The sequence below is a fragment of the Falco naumanni genome, chromosome 3, assembly GCF_017639655.2.
Source record: "Falco naumanni isolate bFalNau1 chromosome 3, bFalNau1.pat, whole genome shotgun sequence".
Lineage (NCBI taxonomy): Eukaryota > Metazoa > Chordata > Aves > Falconiformes > Falconidae > Falco > Falco naumanni.
The window spans coordinates 7,532,854-7,550,551 of record NC_054056.1 but is presented as its reverse complement, the minus strand read 5'-3'; the positions used below and the strand labels follow the sequence as shown (position 1 = coordinate 7,550,551).

Below are 17,698 nucleotides of genomic sequence, written 5' to 3'. Positions count from 1 at the left end.
GACTGATTGTATTTTCGGGTGTTTGAAACGAGGAAAGAGGAGCATGGAAACTGGGAGATGTAAATGAGGAGAAATAAAACTAGACTTTTGAGAAATAAATGAGACCTTAAATTTACTTTTATCTGTAAATCCAAATACAGAGTGTTTGATTAGTGCTTTTCTTTAACTTCTTTATGACTCTTTATGATAATCAGAGCTCCCCTCGTTATAGGTACAAGGGTACAGAATGCGATTACACTTTGATGGTTATCCAGAGTGCTATGACTTCTGGGTTAATGCTGATTCCTCAGACATCCATCCTGTTGGCTGGTGTGAAAAAACAAGTCATAAGCTGCTCCCCCCTAAAGGTATGAAAAAAAATAGTATGGTGAACAAGAAACCATAAATTCTGCGGAGAAGTAGGTGTCCTGGCTCTGCGTGTTTCATTTTTAGTGTGATTTCATTGTGGAACTCGAACTGAGTGGCTTAAAAGGAAGAGGTTCACAAAAGAACAGAACAGCTTCCTTTTGCTGTTCCAAAAGACTGATGTTGTTAGTCAAATTAGAAACTCCTTATTGGATGAGCATGTAAAAGCAAGGAGTCTCATTGGGGTTCAGAACTTGCTTCTTTCCTGCATTCAATTTCCTAGACACATTTGAAGGTTGAGATTAATGATTGGACATTATACTGAAAAAGAGAGATGTTTTTAGCTGAAATGCATAGCCCGTGAAGATTGTAGAAGGGCAGTTATCATGCAAAGTTCATGTTCTTCCCAGGTAATTTCCATTTCTGAAAAACCAATCTGAATGTAACGGGGCTGTGTAAAACAATCTTTTTATCTCTCTTTCTAGGTTTCAAGGAGGGAGAATTTAATTGGACTTCCTATTTGAAAAATTGCAAAGCTCAAGCAGCTCCAAAAAGCCTTTTTAAGACCCTCGGCACTGTAAGTGGTAATACTGAATAAAAGATGTTGCAAATAAGTCTGATGCTAAGTGAGTTTTGACCAGAATATTTACGTGTTTTTAATATGCTTGTGTCAGAGGTACAACCATGGTACAATCAGAGGCAAGCTATTTCCTGCTGTGATTTATTTTTAGGATGGGAAACTAGTATAATTTTTCTTCGTTCCCCCAGTCACTGACTTTCCAGAGAGAGAATTCCTATTTCCCTTCCTCCTTAATACTGGAGGAAAAGATTTATTCTACCATTCATTAAATATATTACAACGGTCTGTTTTGCTGTGTCCCTACAGTCAAGATATTTGTGTCACTTTCCTCTAATTTAATCATTTCCAAAATAATTTCTGGTTTCCAGCAGCATACTGATGTGAGCCGTGGGATTCATTATGAGGCTGTGGATCTTGAGCATTTTTCATCCTTCACCCACTGTTGCTTTCTTTTTGGTTGATAGCCTCAGTTCCTGTGTAACACTGACTCCCATTTTGTGTCACTCAGATGACACAAAGTCCGTGGTCTGGCGGATTTGATGCTGCAGAGGGACAGAGCACTGACTTCAGTAGGATCAGAGCTGAACTGTGTAGCTCTGCTCTGCTTCCACCTGAGTCACCTATTTTTGAAGGCTGTCTTAACTTTTCCACTAATAAGACAGAACCTGCAATGTTTACACTTATCCCCAGCTAATACCCATCACCACAAGGCGTGGATGTTTTAGTGTTTGAGTCTGTAGTAGTGTGTATGTGGAGATTCTGTTATTTGAGCTGCATCAGCGTTTTTTCAGAAATAGTAACAATCATTGCCAGAACGCATGGAAATCTTGTCTGTAGACCTCTTGCTAGTAACTAGAGTGTGTTTTGGTCAGGGTTTTGGGGTTGCAACCTGCAACAGACAAGTTCATAAGGGTAATTTAAATAGCCTGATCTAGAACATGGCTGATTTCCCTTTGCTGACGTCTTGTTCCTCAGCCTGTCACACCGTCTGGTTTTCGTCTGGGAATGAAACTAGAGGCAGTGGACAAGAAGAATCCGTCGCTAATGTGTGTCGCAACTATCACAGACATGGTGGATAACCGCCTGCTAATTCATTTCGACAACTGGGATGAGAGTTACGACTACTGGTAAAGAGATTCTATTTCTAATACGCATCTGCAAGTAGACTATGGTTTCACTCTACCACTAAGGGTAATAATCTGATATTTTAAATGTAGTCACTAAAGTTGGGATCTTAAATCGGTTTTCAAACATCTGAGTAATTACTTTGGGTTTTTACAAAGTGCCCGTTGCCCAGTAGCTTCTCCTGCTGTTTGAGAGCTCATCAGTTGGCTCAGTGCACAGCCCGTGGGGTTAGCTTGAACTCCTGTGAAGCCTTCAAGGTAAGAAGCATTCGAGGTAACACAGCTGGCTGACTTGGGTCAGGTCAGGGAGTGTTCACTTTATCCATTCCTCTGGCAGGGCCAGAGAAAGAGTAAGCTCTACTAGTGACACTGCCTGGAATTAGTAACATCCTCTCCTCCAGGGTTAGTAGGTGTTGGCACATTGCTCTGCAAACTTACATTTAGAAGCAGTCAGTGCTAAAGTCAGTAAAAATCTTTTTCATTTGCTTCAGCGGAGTTTGGCTGAGGCCCTTTGAAAATAAAAATGATTGCCAACACGTAGGCTTTTAAGTCCTCACCAGCACTATAGTTGTTCTGCATCTGAGGATCTCGATCCCCTGCCCTCGTGCTGGGATATTACTCAAGGAAATGTTTTCTCTTTTTTGATCCATGTTTTCCAACCTACATGAATGGAGTAACTTTCTTTGAATTCATCAGTAAAAGCAACACAAGGCACACACTTACCAAAATAACAGTAATTCGACCAGTATTCTGCATTCTCTCCCCCATTTCCTTTTGTTTGTTTTTTTTCATAATAGGCACCTGTTTGGTGGCAAGTTGATGGTTTCTTTCTTTGCCATAAGTATGTCATGCAGAGCTTCGTAACACCGGCGTTTCCATTTGCAGGACTTTAGATCTTGCTCCTTTACCATTTTAGCCTGTGAAGCTTTGATTCCATGCCATGTTCTGTTTGGAATTTGAAAATTTTAATGGGAGACACCAGCAAACAAAGTTTCAAAGTATGGCTTGGCTGAAAACACAGGTTTTTTCCTAGATCTGAAAAACTGCTTTGGTCCCTTCCTCTGAGCAAATGTGACAAAAGGGGCTGTCTTAAATTGGCCCATCACCTCCGTCAGGGACTCAGAATATCTAAACATGCAATAAATTTAGGAACCAGGCAAACTACCATTAGGTTTCGGCTAGAATTAGGGTATGATGTGCAGTTCTTGGCAAAGAGTTTAGCAGTAATTTCCCCTTCTTCCACAGTAATGGTGTTTCAGTTAGGGACGAGGGTTTGGGTTTTGTTTCTTTGCTTCCTTTGCATTTTAGCTTGGATGGTCTGTGTCCAGGCTGAACTGTGGTTGGTCCATGTGTGTAGGGCTTTTCGTTGTTGTTTTTTTAAAGCACCAGACATTCTTCTTTGTACTTCCCTATCTTTTGGGGCAGCTTGAACGCCTTGAAAACTTGGCGTTATAAATTATAATAAGGTAGTGTTTCTCTTTTACATCTTGATCACACCCACTGAAAGCATCTGCTAACCCAGCAAAGGCATCTCAGACAGCATTTGAAATTCTGCTTTTCTTTTTGCTTTAAAATTGACTGGTGCCAACTTTCCCTCTTTGATTCAGGTGTGAAGCTAGCAGCCCATATATTCGTCCTGTTGGCTACTGCCAAGAAACTGGAACCCCACTGACAACACCACCTGGTATGTTGAAAGTGAGACTTATTTCCTGCCTCAGTCAAAAAACCTGCAAGCTTTATCTTGCACATAATTACGTATTTGCAAGTTACAGGTTCCATTCAGTACGCTTGAATCTACTGACTGAACAGTATTATTGTTCATACTTTCTGCCACTGCATTTTACTTTGTTTCATAGCTCTTTCAAAAAATGGGACGGGTTTGGTAATTTGTAATTGGATTTGATTTTGGAAGGGAAATAACTTTGGAGTATTTGCAGCGTTTCCTTTAAGGTGAGCTAGAAGGAAGAGGAATCAGTATCATGGTTTCATAGATGATAAGATAGAATTTCTGGAAATGAAGGAGTAACTGAAGCCATGTCTCTATCTGCTGCACTTGAATTCAGTACATGAAGAAAATGTTGGCAAATGAAAAAGGACAGAACATACAGGAAAACCAATGTTGTTTTCAGGCCTTGGAAGTGCTCATTCACCTTAAAAATAACAAATACAGAACAAATTATGTCTGCTGTTTTCTAGATTGACAGCCCTGGAGCAAGAATGTCTGTCATTACTGTGTATCAGGTTTAGTAGAGTGGGAGGCACTATAAGATCCCTGTGCATTGGAGGAATTAGTCTCTGTGCCTTTGCTGCAGATGCAGAAGGGGTTGTCAGTGCTTATTCTTCAACAGCACCATCTATTCCTGCTCCTGAAATGTGCGACAGGGCTGTGATGTGCAGTTCCTCTGCTCATGCCATGATTGCCTGTGCCCCCAGCAGAATCTGCAGTCAATTCTGATCTCTCTGCTGAGAGATTTGTGTGCAGCAATTTGTAGACTGTCCTATGCATTTAGTCATTGCACTGTCCTGCCAACAGGAAACAATACTGAGGCTAAAAAATACTGAAATAGGGAGAGAAAAAAAAAGTAGATCTGTTTCTTAAATGTAGTTGCTAAGGGGAGACATCCTGTTACTGTTAGAGCCGCACACGCATGTAGATGTCTGAGGTTATGGTAACAGTGATGGAGCCTTTTATCTCCAGATTGCTAGTTTTACTTAGCTGTGGGTGAGTAGATAGCAGGAGATGAGAAGTTTTGAGTCTTGCAGACTCTCACACATAGAATAGTTAATAAAATAGGAAATTAATTTAGTGATACCATTGCATGATACCATTGCACATCACAGGATCCTCTGAGTAACTCTTGATTGGCAGCTTTCTCTAGAGAATGACAATTGATTAAGCTGTACGGAAATGAACTCTTCAGGTTTTTCAGGTCAGGGTTAAAGGCTTTTGTAGAAGCTGGGGAAACTTGCAGTGCTCCTGTGTGTGCTCTAAGTGGTGTGCATGAATAAACAGACCACTTCGAAGTGCCATCCATTGTAAGTGCTAAATTAACATAACACGAATGTGTTGCATAGCTGCTTTTCTGTTGTTTGTAACAATAAACGTGGTTTTTTCTTACTTAAATGGTAATTCTCTGTTTTTTCAGGATACAAGGATACCAAAGCCTTCTCATGGGAGAAATACTTGGAAGAAACTAATTCCCAGGCAGCCCCAGCAAGAGCATTCAAACTGGTTGGTGAATCTTTTTGATTGTCCTAGATCAGGAGGGTGGGGGAAACTGCTGTTAGGCACCCTTTCTTGCCAGATGCTTTATTTGGTGATGGTTCACCATGTCTGTTCCAAGAGGGTGAAATGTTTTTTTACTTTGAGCCTGAGTTTAAGATTATCTCTCAGTGCTGCTAAAACAAAACACACAGCAGACTACATGATTTTTATTTTTTTTTTTAAATGCCATGGAAGGCTGTCTTGGAAAGGCTTTTTGACTACACATCTTCAGTTGCTCCATTAGCAGATTTAAGGGAAGAGCTTTCAGCCCACACAGATAATTGTGGCTTTCAGAGGAATGTGTGAAGGGTAGTACCTTGCTTCAGAGAGGGCATGAAGAGGAGAAGGAGCTGGTCCTCTGCTTGAGGTCTGAGTGGGTAGGCAAAGGTATCTCTGATCCTGTTGAACAGGCATTTCCAGACTCTCTTCATGGGGGTCAGAAGTGGGTATTGCTGCCCTGGAACCAGGGACATTTTGTGGGGAACGGAGGAAAGGGGATGGCGTGGGGTGTATGTGTTTGGGGGAGAATGCAGTTCCTCCATCCCCTCTGCATGAAGTTTTACAGGTTTCTCTGAAATGTTTGCACCTTGCAGTTGTGCAGATCCTTCTTCCCCTGGTTGGTGTGTTGGAATTAAGGTGGAGTGAGAAGTTCCTATCAGGGGCTTACATGTTCTAATATATAATACAGATCTCAGTTCTAGGGAGGAGCCAGCTGTGTCCTCCACAGAAATAAGTGTACTAACAGATGATAGAGCATCTCTGCCAAACTCCTAGATGGAGTAAGATCATCCTTGCAGACTAAATGTGAAGATGATTCTCTCAACCTTGGGAGCACGAATTTTTGTTTCTTACATTAGAGTTCACTGTGTTTATCTGGAAGCTCAATGTGAGCAGAAACAAAAAAGAAAACCCTTCAAAATAACTTCATTTAAAAACCCTTTACATTAAAGTTGGAGGGTTTTTTTGTTAGCAGTTTCTTCCACGCTGCTGGCTCACCTTGCTAAATTTTGCAATATGTTTTAAAACTTTTCTGTGGCATCGTGATGCTTGTCTTGATTCCTTTCAATGAAGTTAGAGTTGCAGGTTAATACCTGCTGCCCTCTTGTACATTTTGTTGGTAAGCTCTTTGGGACTGAGGAGGAAAAGCAATCAGGGAGGCCTCAGATAAGGGAGGTAAAAATCCAGCCAGACAAGTTTGATAATTGCTAGATTTCAGCAGGTATCCATTTGAAGTTGTAGGTTGCAAGGTAGGTGTCAGGGCGTAGGAAGAGGTGTTGCCTCTTTAGAGGACTGTAAGGCTGCAGCTGGAGTTACCTGCAGCACAGCTGAACTCCAGAACATTCCTTAGATTAAGGTTTTGCAGAGTTGGGCAGACAGCACCTTCGATCATGCAGCACAGCGTGTAAAGCACCTCAGAGCCAGTGTGCAGGATAATGAGTGAAGCTTGTCAGCAGGACACATTTGTTGCCTCCAGCATAGGCTCAGCCTTTTTCTGAGCTGCACTGGTAGAATCCCAACAGTGCTGGAAAATGGGAACCTTCAGAATACAAGAGTGAAGGAATGCAGCAATTGGTCTTCTACACACTAGAGGAACAATGGCAGTAATTTTGGAGAGACAGATATTTTGGAAAGATAATAAACCTCTTCATGATACAAAAAGAAGCAGTGAAGTGCGACCTACTTAAAACTCCCAGCCTGAAGTCCTCAGTAATCTGTCATTATGGCATTCTCTCCTCAGATTTTCAGAATATAAAATGTGTTGAGGAATGTCGCCTGAAGATAACAGGGCTGCTCAGGACAGAGAGTCTTTTTAGTACCGAGTTCTCCCTGTTTTGGGTTCTTCCCAAATAAAGTGTCTTCCCAAGGGGGAATGCAACTGCCTTGACTGTTGCCTCTTTTCCTGTTTTACATACATCTCTGCTGCGGTTGTTTTGCTGCTTCAGGTATCTGGCTTTGAGAGAACAGTAGAAGGGCCAATTCTGGCTCTCACGAAACTCCAGAAGATATATTAGCATCCAAGACTGTGTTTCGAAAATAAGACACACACACACACAAAAAAAAAAAATAAGGCATTTGATGTATCAGCAGTTAATAGAACTCTTTCAAGATCAAACCTCATTATTTTTCTGGCTTGGTTGGTCTGAAGTGCAAATATATGGTGCAGTTATTGATTTTTTTAAAAATTATGATTATTATTATTATTATTCCAGCTAGCAATTACAGGAAATCAGTACGTAAAGATATGGGTTGAGAGCCAGAACAGGCGTTTCTCACTGAATTAGTTTTTAACAATTGTAAAGAACTATCTTATGTAGTTTGGAGACACTGATTATCGGCACAAATAGCAGATGTTGTGGCTGGATTTCTGCCTTCTCTTCCATCCAAAAACTCAGGAGGAGACAGCTTCGTAATAAGCATTGCAATTTCAGCCCATTGTCTTGGGCTGTCAATTCAGAGACGTTAAATAGCTATTGCCAAAAAGGCTGCAACCCTTCAGCAAGACTTAAATAGCCTAGCTCATCTGGGCAGGATTTCGTTCTCTAGCACTGGGGCTCCTTCCTCAAGGAAGACAGACAAGGTTGGCTGGTTCAATAAGACGTTCTTAAAACTAAAACCAGTTTAGATTGTCTGGCTTCCAGCGTGTCGTGTCGTGTGGTTGAAAGCCTGTGGATAAATTTCTGTGTCCAGGTTGAAAAGACCAAAGAGAAACTTCAGGTTTGGAGTCTGTAATCCCCTTAGCTCAGAAGTGGACCTTCTTCCCTGCCCTCAGCTACTGGTAGTAAAAAGGGTAAGGAAGATAGCGAGGAAAGAATGATTATCATCATCTTTTCATTAACCTGATCTTGTTCAAAGACACAATTTATCATCTCTCGCTAAAATCCTGACCTTTGTGTGCAGAAGTGAAGAAGGACATGTTTTGAATGAGTATCCAGTGCTCCATAGCCCCCAGCTGAGGAGGTCAGAGGAGGAATTTGCAGTCAGTCATTTAAAGATGAATGGAAAAATTGGTAAATGCTGTCACTTACTTAGAGGTTTAGATCTGTGCGTGCTGCAAAGAGCACACATCAGGTCAAAGGACATTCTGGAGTTTTTACAAAGGCATTTGACCACTGGGGCTTGAGAGAAAAGGTAAGTCTGCAACTGCAGATAGGAGACTCCAGCAGCTGGAACTGCTCTTGAGACCCCAGCACTGCAGTTCTCAGCAGTTGTTAACAAGCAGATGCAGTTGTGGTCATAAGCAGACATTAACCTGCTTAATGAAGGTAACTGTAACATCCAGATGCTGCATCTGATGCCAAGATAGATGTCACATAGTGTAGTCAAGAGAGATGTCACATAATGGTGTGTGTTCAGGTGTGAGACAGTGGTGAACTGGCCAAGGTCCTTGTCAGATGTGAGATCATCTCTGCGGTGTTTGGGAGTGTTACCAGTCGGTGGAGCCTGTGGTAGTATCTGGCTTTTTGTCTGTTAGAGAAGTGCCTCTTGCCCTGGCTGTGGAATGCTTCTCTGCACTGAGAAAGATCAGACTTCCTCTTGAGTAGTTTTGGGCTGCTGACAAACAGGCAGTTTAATCCTTTAGGAAGCTCTGATTTTAACCTCTGAAGCAGTCTGCTGTGTGAGATCAGGGGCCAAAGTTGCAAAGGCATTAGAATGGTAAATGAAAACTACAGTGCATTTTATTCAGAGCAGGTGACTAGCTCTGAACGCCCAGACTTCTTAATATTCTGCTTACAATCCCCTCTTACAGCGTCCTGCTCACGGATTCCAAGTTGATATGAAGTTAGAGGCTGTGGACAGAAGAAATCCCATCTTGATAAGAGTGGCAACAATCGTTGACAAAGACGACCATCGCATTAAGGTATGACCTTGCTTCAAAGTGCAGAGCCCATGTACTGAGCAGCGTAGTGATTGGCAGTACGGGAAAAATACCCATTTGGTGTGAGGAGCAGCAGATTCCTTGCAGATGATCTAGCCTACAGGCCTGCCCAACTGGAAATTATTTCTGTTGTTTTGTCCTGTTGAAATCTCATGGAATTGCCTGGTATTGTTAGTTACTGTTTTAATGTAACTATTTTGAAATAACATTTGACAGCATGATTTTCCATCTTTTCGTGGCATCTGTGTGAGTGAAGGCAGCATTAATGTTCTGCTGGTGGGAAGCTACCTGACAAATTTTTTTTCCTAGCATACTTAAAGGAAAACCCAAAGCAAGTTAAACCCTGGTACGTGTGGGAAGTGGCTTCATTCTCCAATATGACTTTGTTACATAAATGGATTTTAACAGATTCTTTTCACATAAATATATTGCCAGAAATATCTGTTGTGCTTTGGCTTCTGAGAAATTATGTATGACCTAGCTAAAGCAGAGGCTGCACTGACGGAGGCTCCTCGGCCACAGGTCTCCTTCCCGAAGGCTGATTATGTGGACAGAAGTGGAGTTTGCTCCCCATTAGCCATTTGATTCTCAGTCTCATTGCTGTGGTTGCAGGCAAAAATCAAGTTTTGCCAATATATAATAGCATAATACTCAGTTCATAGATTTGTTTGAAACTTTGCCAGATAGACTACCTAGTAGTCTTTAAATTGCAGTGATCCTCAGTCTCTTGTTACCCTGACCTGGATCTGAGCTAACTATTACTAGTCTCTTTATCCAGCAGAAAATTTGAACTTGTTCACTGCACAACTCACCAAACTTGCTGGTTTTTGTGTTTTTTGGGGATCCTCGGAAAACAAACCAATTAAATAAGCATTTGTGTTTGCATAGATTTAGTCTTTGAGTGAGTGTGCTGGAGCACCCCATGGTCTGTGCTTTCTTGCAGACCCTGTGATTTAACTGTGTCACCGGAATCTGGTTGTTCTGTGAAACATAGGTGGCAGGGGTCAGGAAAACAAATAGTTACACTGAGCACAAAGGACAATTGTGCTTGACTGAAAGACTGAATGAATCAGCCCCAAGCTGAGCAAGGTGAAACAAAGGGGGAAGTTAAAATAAAAGCTGAGTCATGTCCTTAACTGTATCTCTCACTGAGACTGTGTGCTTCTTTTAGATACATTTTGATGGTTGGGACCATAATTATGATTTCTGGGTCGATGCAGACAGCCCTGATGTTCATCCAGTAGGCTGGTGTGCAAAAACTGGACATGCTTTGCAAGTCCCTCTAGGTAAAGTAGATGACATCATGTTGTTATGTCGGATAATTTTCCTAAATGCAGTCAGCTCTTCAGATGCAAGGAGCATTTTACAAATCTATAAAAAACCTTTTTTTTTTTTTCTTATTACCAGGTGCTGTTGATCGGGTGGGAACAGTAGGACAAGCATGTCCTACTCCAGGCTGCCATGGTATCGGTCATGTCAGGGGGCCACGATATGGAACACATTATACGTATGTATATGAGATCTTGTAAGGGTTCTGCCTGCGAGCGTCTGACTGCTGTCCATAATAATAATGCTGCAGCAAGCACCTGCACTGCACTGGAATTATCTCGGGGTGTTTAGTCTGGAGATAGTTATACCTGCAATTGCAGCTCCCTCTTGTGTCTAAATGTACTGTTTCATCATAAATTCTGTTTATACCAGTATAATCATTACAGCTGCAATGCAATCCAACATAGATTAATTCACTCCAATTTCTGCATTCCAGCATTACTGAAGGAATTTGTTTTGGTAAAATAATTTACTCGAGAACAGCATGCAAGGAGACAGTTAAAGAGGGAGACTGTGTAGGTAGATTATTAAAGTGTAAGAGTGAGGAGAGCTAGCACATGTTTTGTGCTCTGCCTTCTGATATCTTTTGGGCTCTTGGAAAAGGTTTTTCTCAATTAAACTATTTTAAAGACCAAAAAACCAATCTCAAATGGGGAGGTCTGAAGATCTAGTAGTATATAATGTGGTAAAGGCCTTGAATTTTTCAGAGTTGAAATTGCAGGACTCTTGTTTCATGAAATATTGTTCAAACAAGCAGGTTACGAGGAGTAGCTCTTGTTGTTCTCTGAGGTGACTCTTCAAAAACATCACTTTGGTTTCTAATTCTAATTCTGCCATGTAGTCCCCTGCTTTCCCGCACCTAAAACTGGGTAATAACAACTCCCTGAGTGTTTCTAGCTTCACTTTTTCTGGGTTTCTTGATGGGTATGTCTGCCTGAGGCTGGTAAGACTGTATAACTTAAAAACATGCATCATCATCATCATCTTGTGCTCTCTTCCCACCGCACACACACACACACACACGGCCTTTTTTTTTTCTTTAACACAGGTTAGTTGGCTGCCCATACTCTGATGTGAACCTCAGCAGAGAAAACGTGTTACAGGACCGTCTGAGTGGGGAGAGACCTTCCCCTAGCAATAGCATGCAGAAAGCCAAGAAGCTGGAGACTTCTGCCCCATTTCTGTTGGGGGCAGGAGAGTCTTCGCAAGAGGACTCTCCACAATCCAGGTGAGCTGAACCCTTTTCTTGGCCAGGTACTGGGGAGCAAACCCATTTTACAAGGCTGAAAACCACAGAAATTGGCAGAGAAGCAGCAGAGCATTGAGTGTGTCTGTCTGTAATACTGACCCATGCCCCAGACACTCCTAACACAGAGCAGTGCATTTTTATACCCTCATATGCCTTAATAGGTTTCTTGATTCCTTAATCCTGCTGCTCTGGTCACATTCCAACAAAGGAAATTGCATTCTGCCTCCATAAATTTTGTCTTGCTGTTTCAATTTAAAATATATTCTTTTCCTTCGTTTCCTGTCCTAAAACTGTCAAATGAGGTAACTGCAATCCACCCTGGAGTTGTCTGCATGATGCTGGTAGGTATAATGACTGGCAAACAAGTTGAATTCCTTCAGATATTCTATTTGCTTACATGAAGATCTTGGAATTGAGTAAGCATTGAAGCAAACTCTGTTAGTTCTTAGACTGCAAGAGGCACTTAAAATGTTTATTATTATTGTCACCTTTAGTCTATGCAAATCCAGTCTCACTAGGGCAAACTCCAGCAATTCTTTTTGGTCTTTGTTGTGGTATATGAAGGATTACATACATTTTAAAGTTAATTTGTTTGCTTAGATTTATATTAGATTTATAATATTTTCAGGATATATTTGGCCAGAAAAAGGAATACTTCTCTCTCCTCCCTGGCAGACATGGCCTGTTTGCTTCCTCCCATCCCAGAAATATGCAGGTGTCTCTGTGTCCTAATTTTAACATGAGAATTGATGGCACTTCAATGGCACTGTTACCATAAAGTGCTCTCAGGAGCTTTGGGATTCTCCCAGAATAAACAGCATGCTAAAATTGTAATATATTTCTATTCTTCTAAATACTTCATTTTCTGATGTTGGGAGGTTTGAATTCAGTATGCAGATCTGGTAACACCCTACTGCTTGTCCTTCCCTGGGCATCTGTGTATCTCAGTTTACGCATCAAATTCAGTCACGGAGACTCTTAAATGTTTTCCAGAGGTATCAGGATTCAAAAATCTTAAATCTCATGATTTCACCGTAACACATGCTTCAGTGGGTTTTTTTATAGCTGCTGGTATCAGAGCCTCAGTCCATAGGGGCTGATTTATTTCACATAATCCTCCCAAGCCCTGCTGAAGAGTAAAAAAGTACTTTGTGCTGTGCCAGTAGTGATGAGTGGAGAGGAAAGCTGCTACCACTAGGTGGTAGTTGTTACTCTCACTTGCAGGGAACAGCCAGCTTTGCTCTCCTGCAGGGAAAGGGAACAGAGGATGTCAGCTTAGCTCCTGTCGTTTTTCTGCCTTCCCAGAAAATCTGCACAAGACAGTGAAAAGTCGTGTCAAAGCAGTGTTCACAGTCTGTCGGAACAGTCTGAAAACAATCAAGAGAGAGACTGGGTAGAAGAGGATTCCTCTGGAGACATCAAAGCCAAACCGAAAAAGTAAATAAGGTTTTTGTGATGTATTTTCATGCATTAACAGTTGTGTTTCTTGATGTTGCTACTATATCTGAAATACAGATGTAAATCGTAACTTTGAACAGCCCAGTTTGATCTGAGATTTGCAGCACAGGCGTTTAAAATGACATGGTAAATCTCCTCCCTTCCCATTATTTTTGGCCTTCTCTTTCCTGCAGTAAGTGCAAATCTGAGTTCTAGCCATGAATTTAACAGCACAGTCCTTAGCTTACAGAGAGAGGTCAGGGACAGAGTAGTGCTATTGCTTACTTTAAGAGGGAGAAGTTTTTGGTTCCTATGAGTCCCATTAATCTCTGTATAGAAAAGGAATTATATCAGTTTGTGTCTCTTCTGAAATGTTTTATAATTGATGCTTTCAGGCTTGGGTGTTCACATGCCTATATAAAGTTCCAGCTGGTGAAACAGGAAAGCAATGGAAAAGGTTGGTTACATTTTATTTTTTTCTCTCTGTGTGTATATATGTGCAGTATACCACAGACACAAGGAACATTTAAAACTTTACAGCTTTTTTGTCTTTGATTCCACAGTCAAGAGAAAGCACACACTGGAGGTGATGGGAATGGTGGTCTGTCTTCCTTTAAAATGAGGAGGAAGGGTAAAATTACTTTGAAGTGAAAGGTTTAATACTTTCTAGAGTGAAGCCTCATACATATTAACTGAGAAGACAAGTTTGCACCGTCTCTTGTACACTGTATACTCTTCTGAAGTGGCAAGGAGCTTTTGTTCCCCAAACAGTCGGTGACTGGTCTGGTGACGGAACCAGCAGAAGTGTCAAGGGAGACTTGCTCAAAACCTGGCAGATAGCTTTAAGTTCCATGGACTTACGTCTTTAGACCCCCTCTGAGTATTCAGAAGCATACTCTGAATCATTTTGGGTGGTGACTATTTCAAAGTTCTCCTGTAGATGAAAAAGAAAATGAAAAGTTAAATTGAAAAATAATGCCTTTTCTTTTTTTTTTTTCTTCTGGTACATGACAGGTTAAGTTTTAAGAGCAGCTTTCTGATATCACTTTAGCAAACCATATGCTTGAGTTTCAGATTTACTATAAAAAGCCATTTCAGAGAACCAAGCTGACCAGGCTTTTAGGAGGATTTAACGTGGTAATAAGTCTCCAATCAAAAATAGCTAAGCAGACACAAACTGGGACAGGTGCCTAGCACGTTTTTATTTTTTTTAATACTCGTTTTTACCTAGTGCTGACTTCTGCAGTCAGAGCTGGAGAAGTCTGCCAGCTATGAGCTGCAGTTGCAGCTGGCAGGGAAAGCTGTCTGCTCTCCCTTTGCATTCAGCTTAAAACAGAATGATGGAAATCAGTGGAGGGAAATTCTGCAATAATCCACTGACCTGTAGTTTCATGATTACCCAGAGCTTTCATCCCATCTACATGTAAGCTATTAGAACACTGCTGCTTTCTCAGAGGGAAAGTAATTTTAGATCGTGGTTTGGACACTTACCCCCAAGAATTTGGGCTTAGTGAAGGAGACAGTCTGTGACAGAAGCAGTGCCCACCCAGCAGGGAACGTGGCAGTACGTAAAACATTGGGCACAAACAGGACCTCCTGCAGCAGGGAGGTGGTGGCAAGGCCAGCTGCTGTCCCCAGGGACGGCGGGGGGGAGGCAGGGGAGAAGTGACAGCCCAGGAGCAGTGTTCTGTGCCCTGTTCTCACCAGGAGCATCAGCTCCCGAACTGAGCAGTTCTTACACAGGCTTAATTTTTTTGAATCCTCTGTCTTGGTCTCATTATTACAAATAAAGACCTGTATTTGATGCTGCCTGCATCGTTTAGGGAGGTGGGGATGAGGTAAGATGATGCAGCTGGGGACAGGGACTTTGCTAGAGCAGGCTTGATGCCAGTGGTGCTTTCACTTTGGCTGGTGAGGAGCAGGCAAATCGTGGAAATGTGTTTTTTCTTTATAGTGCTGTTTTCCTTTGTGCTTTACATGTAGCGGCTGGCACACCCCACAGATCCTTACACAGCAGCCTACTAACACCCGTTTGCGCTAACACTGAGCAAACCCAGCCGAGGCCGTGCCAGACCTTGCTGAAGGCAGGAAGAGAACAGGAATTTTGTCCTGTTGCCACGGGATGGCGCCGGGCAGCCTGGGCAGCCTGCGCACCCTGCGCACAGCCTGGCAGGGCGGGGGGCGAGGGGGCAGCACACGTTAGCCGCTGGGAACCAGAGGAATGTTTCCCATCTTGATTTCATCCTCTGCTTCGCTTCCTGTTGTATAACCAGCAAGTCCCCGTAGGACCATGACTCTGCACTACTCGAGTGATCTCATTAGGGAGGGGTGATTTCTTCCTCTTTTTGCCTTGATTTTTAAAGCTTCCATCACTTGACGCACAAGGAGGGAGTTGATGTCTGGAGGTAACTTGCAGCACCGCTGGCCTGGGAGCCTCCTGGGGAGGTGGTGAGCCCAGGCCATCAGCTGGCACGCGTAGCGTTCTTCGCAGGCTGGCTACAGCTGTGAGCTGGAACGATGCCATTAGTTTCCAGCTGAAGATGCTGTTACCAGAACTCCTCCACCTTGTCAATAAAATGCTGCAAACATCTTCTCTGTTAGCAGCATGACATCATTTTCCAGGGAAGAAGCTAACGATAAAGCCTCCAGCCTGGCAATCTTATCTTTATCTTTTTTTTTTTTTTCTTTCTCGGGAGGGTGGGAAGAACGCCCTGAAAGCTCAGTGTGCCATGCAGTAGCTGTGCCTGGGTCTGCTCACCCTGCCTTGCTTTTCCCTCCAGAGTGTGACCCTTCCTCCTGCTTTATTGCAATTGCTCCTACTTGAAGCCTCGCTGTGACTTGTCTCGTTTCCTTTTCCAGACTCTGATTTGGATCTCCAGCAGGCCCTCCACCAGTCCATCTTCATGCCTTCCCTGGCCTCTAACCCGACCCACCGCCTCCATCTCTGCTGGGAGCAGCACTGCAAGCTCTTGCCAGAGGTCTCGGGCCTCACGGCCAAACACGTGGCCAAATGGACTGTGGAAGAGGTGAGTTACCTGTTCCATTCGGTGCTCTTGGGGCATGGGAATGCCAGAGCCCTCCTTTTCTGGAGTGCTCATTGGAAAACATCTTTATTTTCTTTCCTTTCCTAGGCAGTGCTCTTCTGTTTGCTTTGCATATTGCCGACTTGACTAAAGTTATACACAAGTCCCTTTTATAAGGGAGGGGAAGGATGCCTATTAACCCTCTGGTGTCCACAGCTTACTTCCCTGAGTAGGATTCCCTCCATTTCTTTATTTACCCCTTGCTCTTTTAGTCCTCAGGCCTGAAAAGTGATTCTGACAGCAGATTCCATTTCTCTCTGATCTCTCTCCCCCTCTCCTGTGACTTCACTGCTGATTCACTTTTACATTGCAGATAATTCCAAACTGCACTGTGCATGCCCACACCTCCTGCGTCTCCCTGCCTGCTTCCCCTGGAACAAAACTGCCCACAGCCTGACCTGATTTCTGACAGAGGTAGCTGTGCAGCTGGGGATATGTCTGCAGTCCTAGCTCTTGAGATGTCTCCTGTAATTAGGTGGCATGTGGAAAAGCCAGTATCTTTTGTGTGCTGAGTAGCTGGGTTTTGCCTTGATGCCTTGGGCATAAATAATATTTGTATCTCTGCTTGGGAAGCGGTGACAATTTGGATCCTGGCGCTTAATAGCAGGCCATTTAATTCGAGAGAAATGTGCTGTAATATTGTGCTTGCAAGAAGGTAGGTAATCTGGAAAGCAGGGAGAAGGTGCTGTTCTAGATGCATAGATGATCTTCAGAGACTTTTAGAAAGTGCATTTTCCCTAAGTGCCTCTTAGATCAGATAAATCCAATCTTGACTTTGCTCTTCATGCTGGAGGACTGCTAGGAGTCTGGTGGGACTGCAGTATCACAGGAGATGGGAACCACAGTGATGATTAAGGGGATAGAGCAATTAGTGTTGCTGTTTTAAAACTTGGTACTTTTTTGGGAATTTGTTGTTGGGCTTGTTTTGTAATGAAAATGTGTTTGAATTAAATCCATAGCAAGGAGACAAAAAACTCTCTGAAAGATCTGCTGTTTGTAGCCTTCTTTGGAGAAAGCTTCCAGTGACTTTTCCAAAAGGTTTTTTAGAAAATCAATAAAGGCAGAAGCAGTTAATCCTCTGACATGAAAATGAGAATCTCTTTTCTTTTGGATAGAACATGGAGGCTGGTTCATGGGAGAAGGGAGTCAGGATACAAGCCAAATAAATTTGTCCTTTGCAGTTGACCTTTAAAGCAACTGCTGGGTAAATTTAACTGGGATATTAGTTTGATAACAGATGAATGTAAGCAGCGACCACAGGGCACTCTGGATATAGTGATTCAAAACCCAGAATGCTGCAGCCTGAAACAACTGATGAAGTTTCAGCTGCCAGCAGGAGTGTGTGGCACATTAAAAAGATCAGTTGCAGCACCACAATGGACTGGCTGAAGTAATTACAGGTTTTGTCT

General features: G+C 42.6%; 1 protein-coding gene across 6 annotated transcripts in view; it reads left to right on the top strand.

Annotated features, from left to right (window-relative positions):
• LOC121085013 (lethal(3)malignant brain tumor-like protein 3) overlaps positions 1 to 17,698 on the top strand; it is a 51,507-nt gene that overhangs the window by 23,061 nt on the left and 10,748 nt on the right. For all 6 annotated transcript variants that reach the window (XR_005826924.1, XR_005826925.1, XM_040587193.1 and 3 more), the window contains 12 exons: positions 212 to 347; positions 831 to 922; positions 1,901 to 2,052; positions 3,657 to 3,733; positions 5,196 to 5,281; positions 9,063 to 9,173; positions 10,363 to 10,477; positions 10,599 to 10,698; positions 11,569 to 11,748; positions 13,075 to 13,206; positions 13,602 to 13,663; positions 16,066 to 16,232. Coding sequence is in view for 4 of the 6 variants with exons in the window: in XM_040587193.1 (XP_040443127.1) it covers positions 212 to 347; positions 831 to 922; positions 1,901 to 2,052; positions 3,657 to 3,733; positions 5,196 to 5,281; positions 9,063 to 9,173; positions 10,363 to 10,477; positions 10,599 to 10,698; positions 11,569 to 11,748; positions 13,075 to 13,206; positions 13,602 to 13,663; positions 16,066 to 16,232 (1,410 nt within the window). In the remaining 2 variants the exon portion in view is untranslated. The remainder of the gene's footprint in view (positions 1 to 211; positions 348 to 830; positions 923 to 1,900; positions 2,053 to 3,656; positions 3,734 to 5,195; positions 5,282 to 9,062; positions 9,174 to 10,362; positions 10,478 to 10,598; positions 10,699 to 11,568; positions 11,749 to 13,074; positions 13,207 to 13,601; positions 13,664 to 16,065; positions 16,233 to 17,698) is intronic.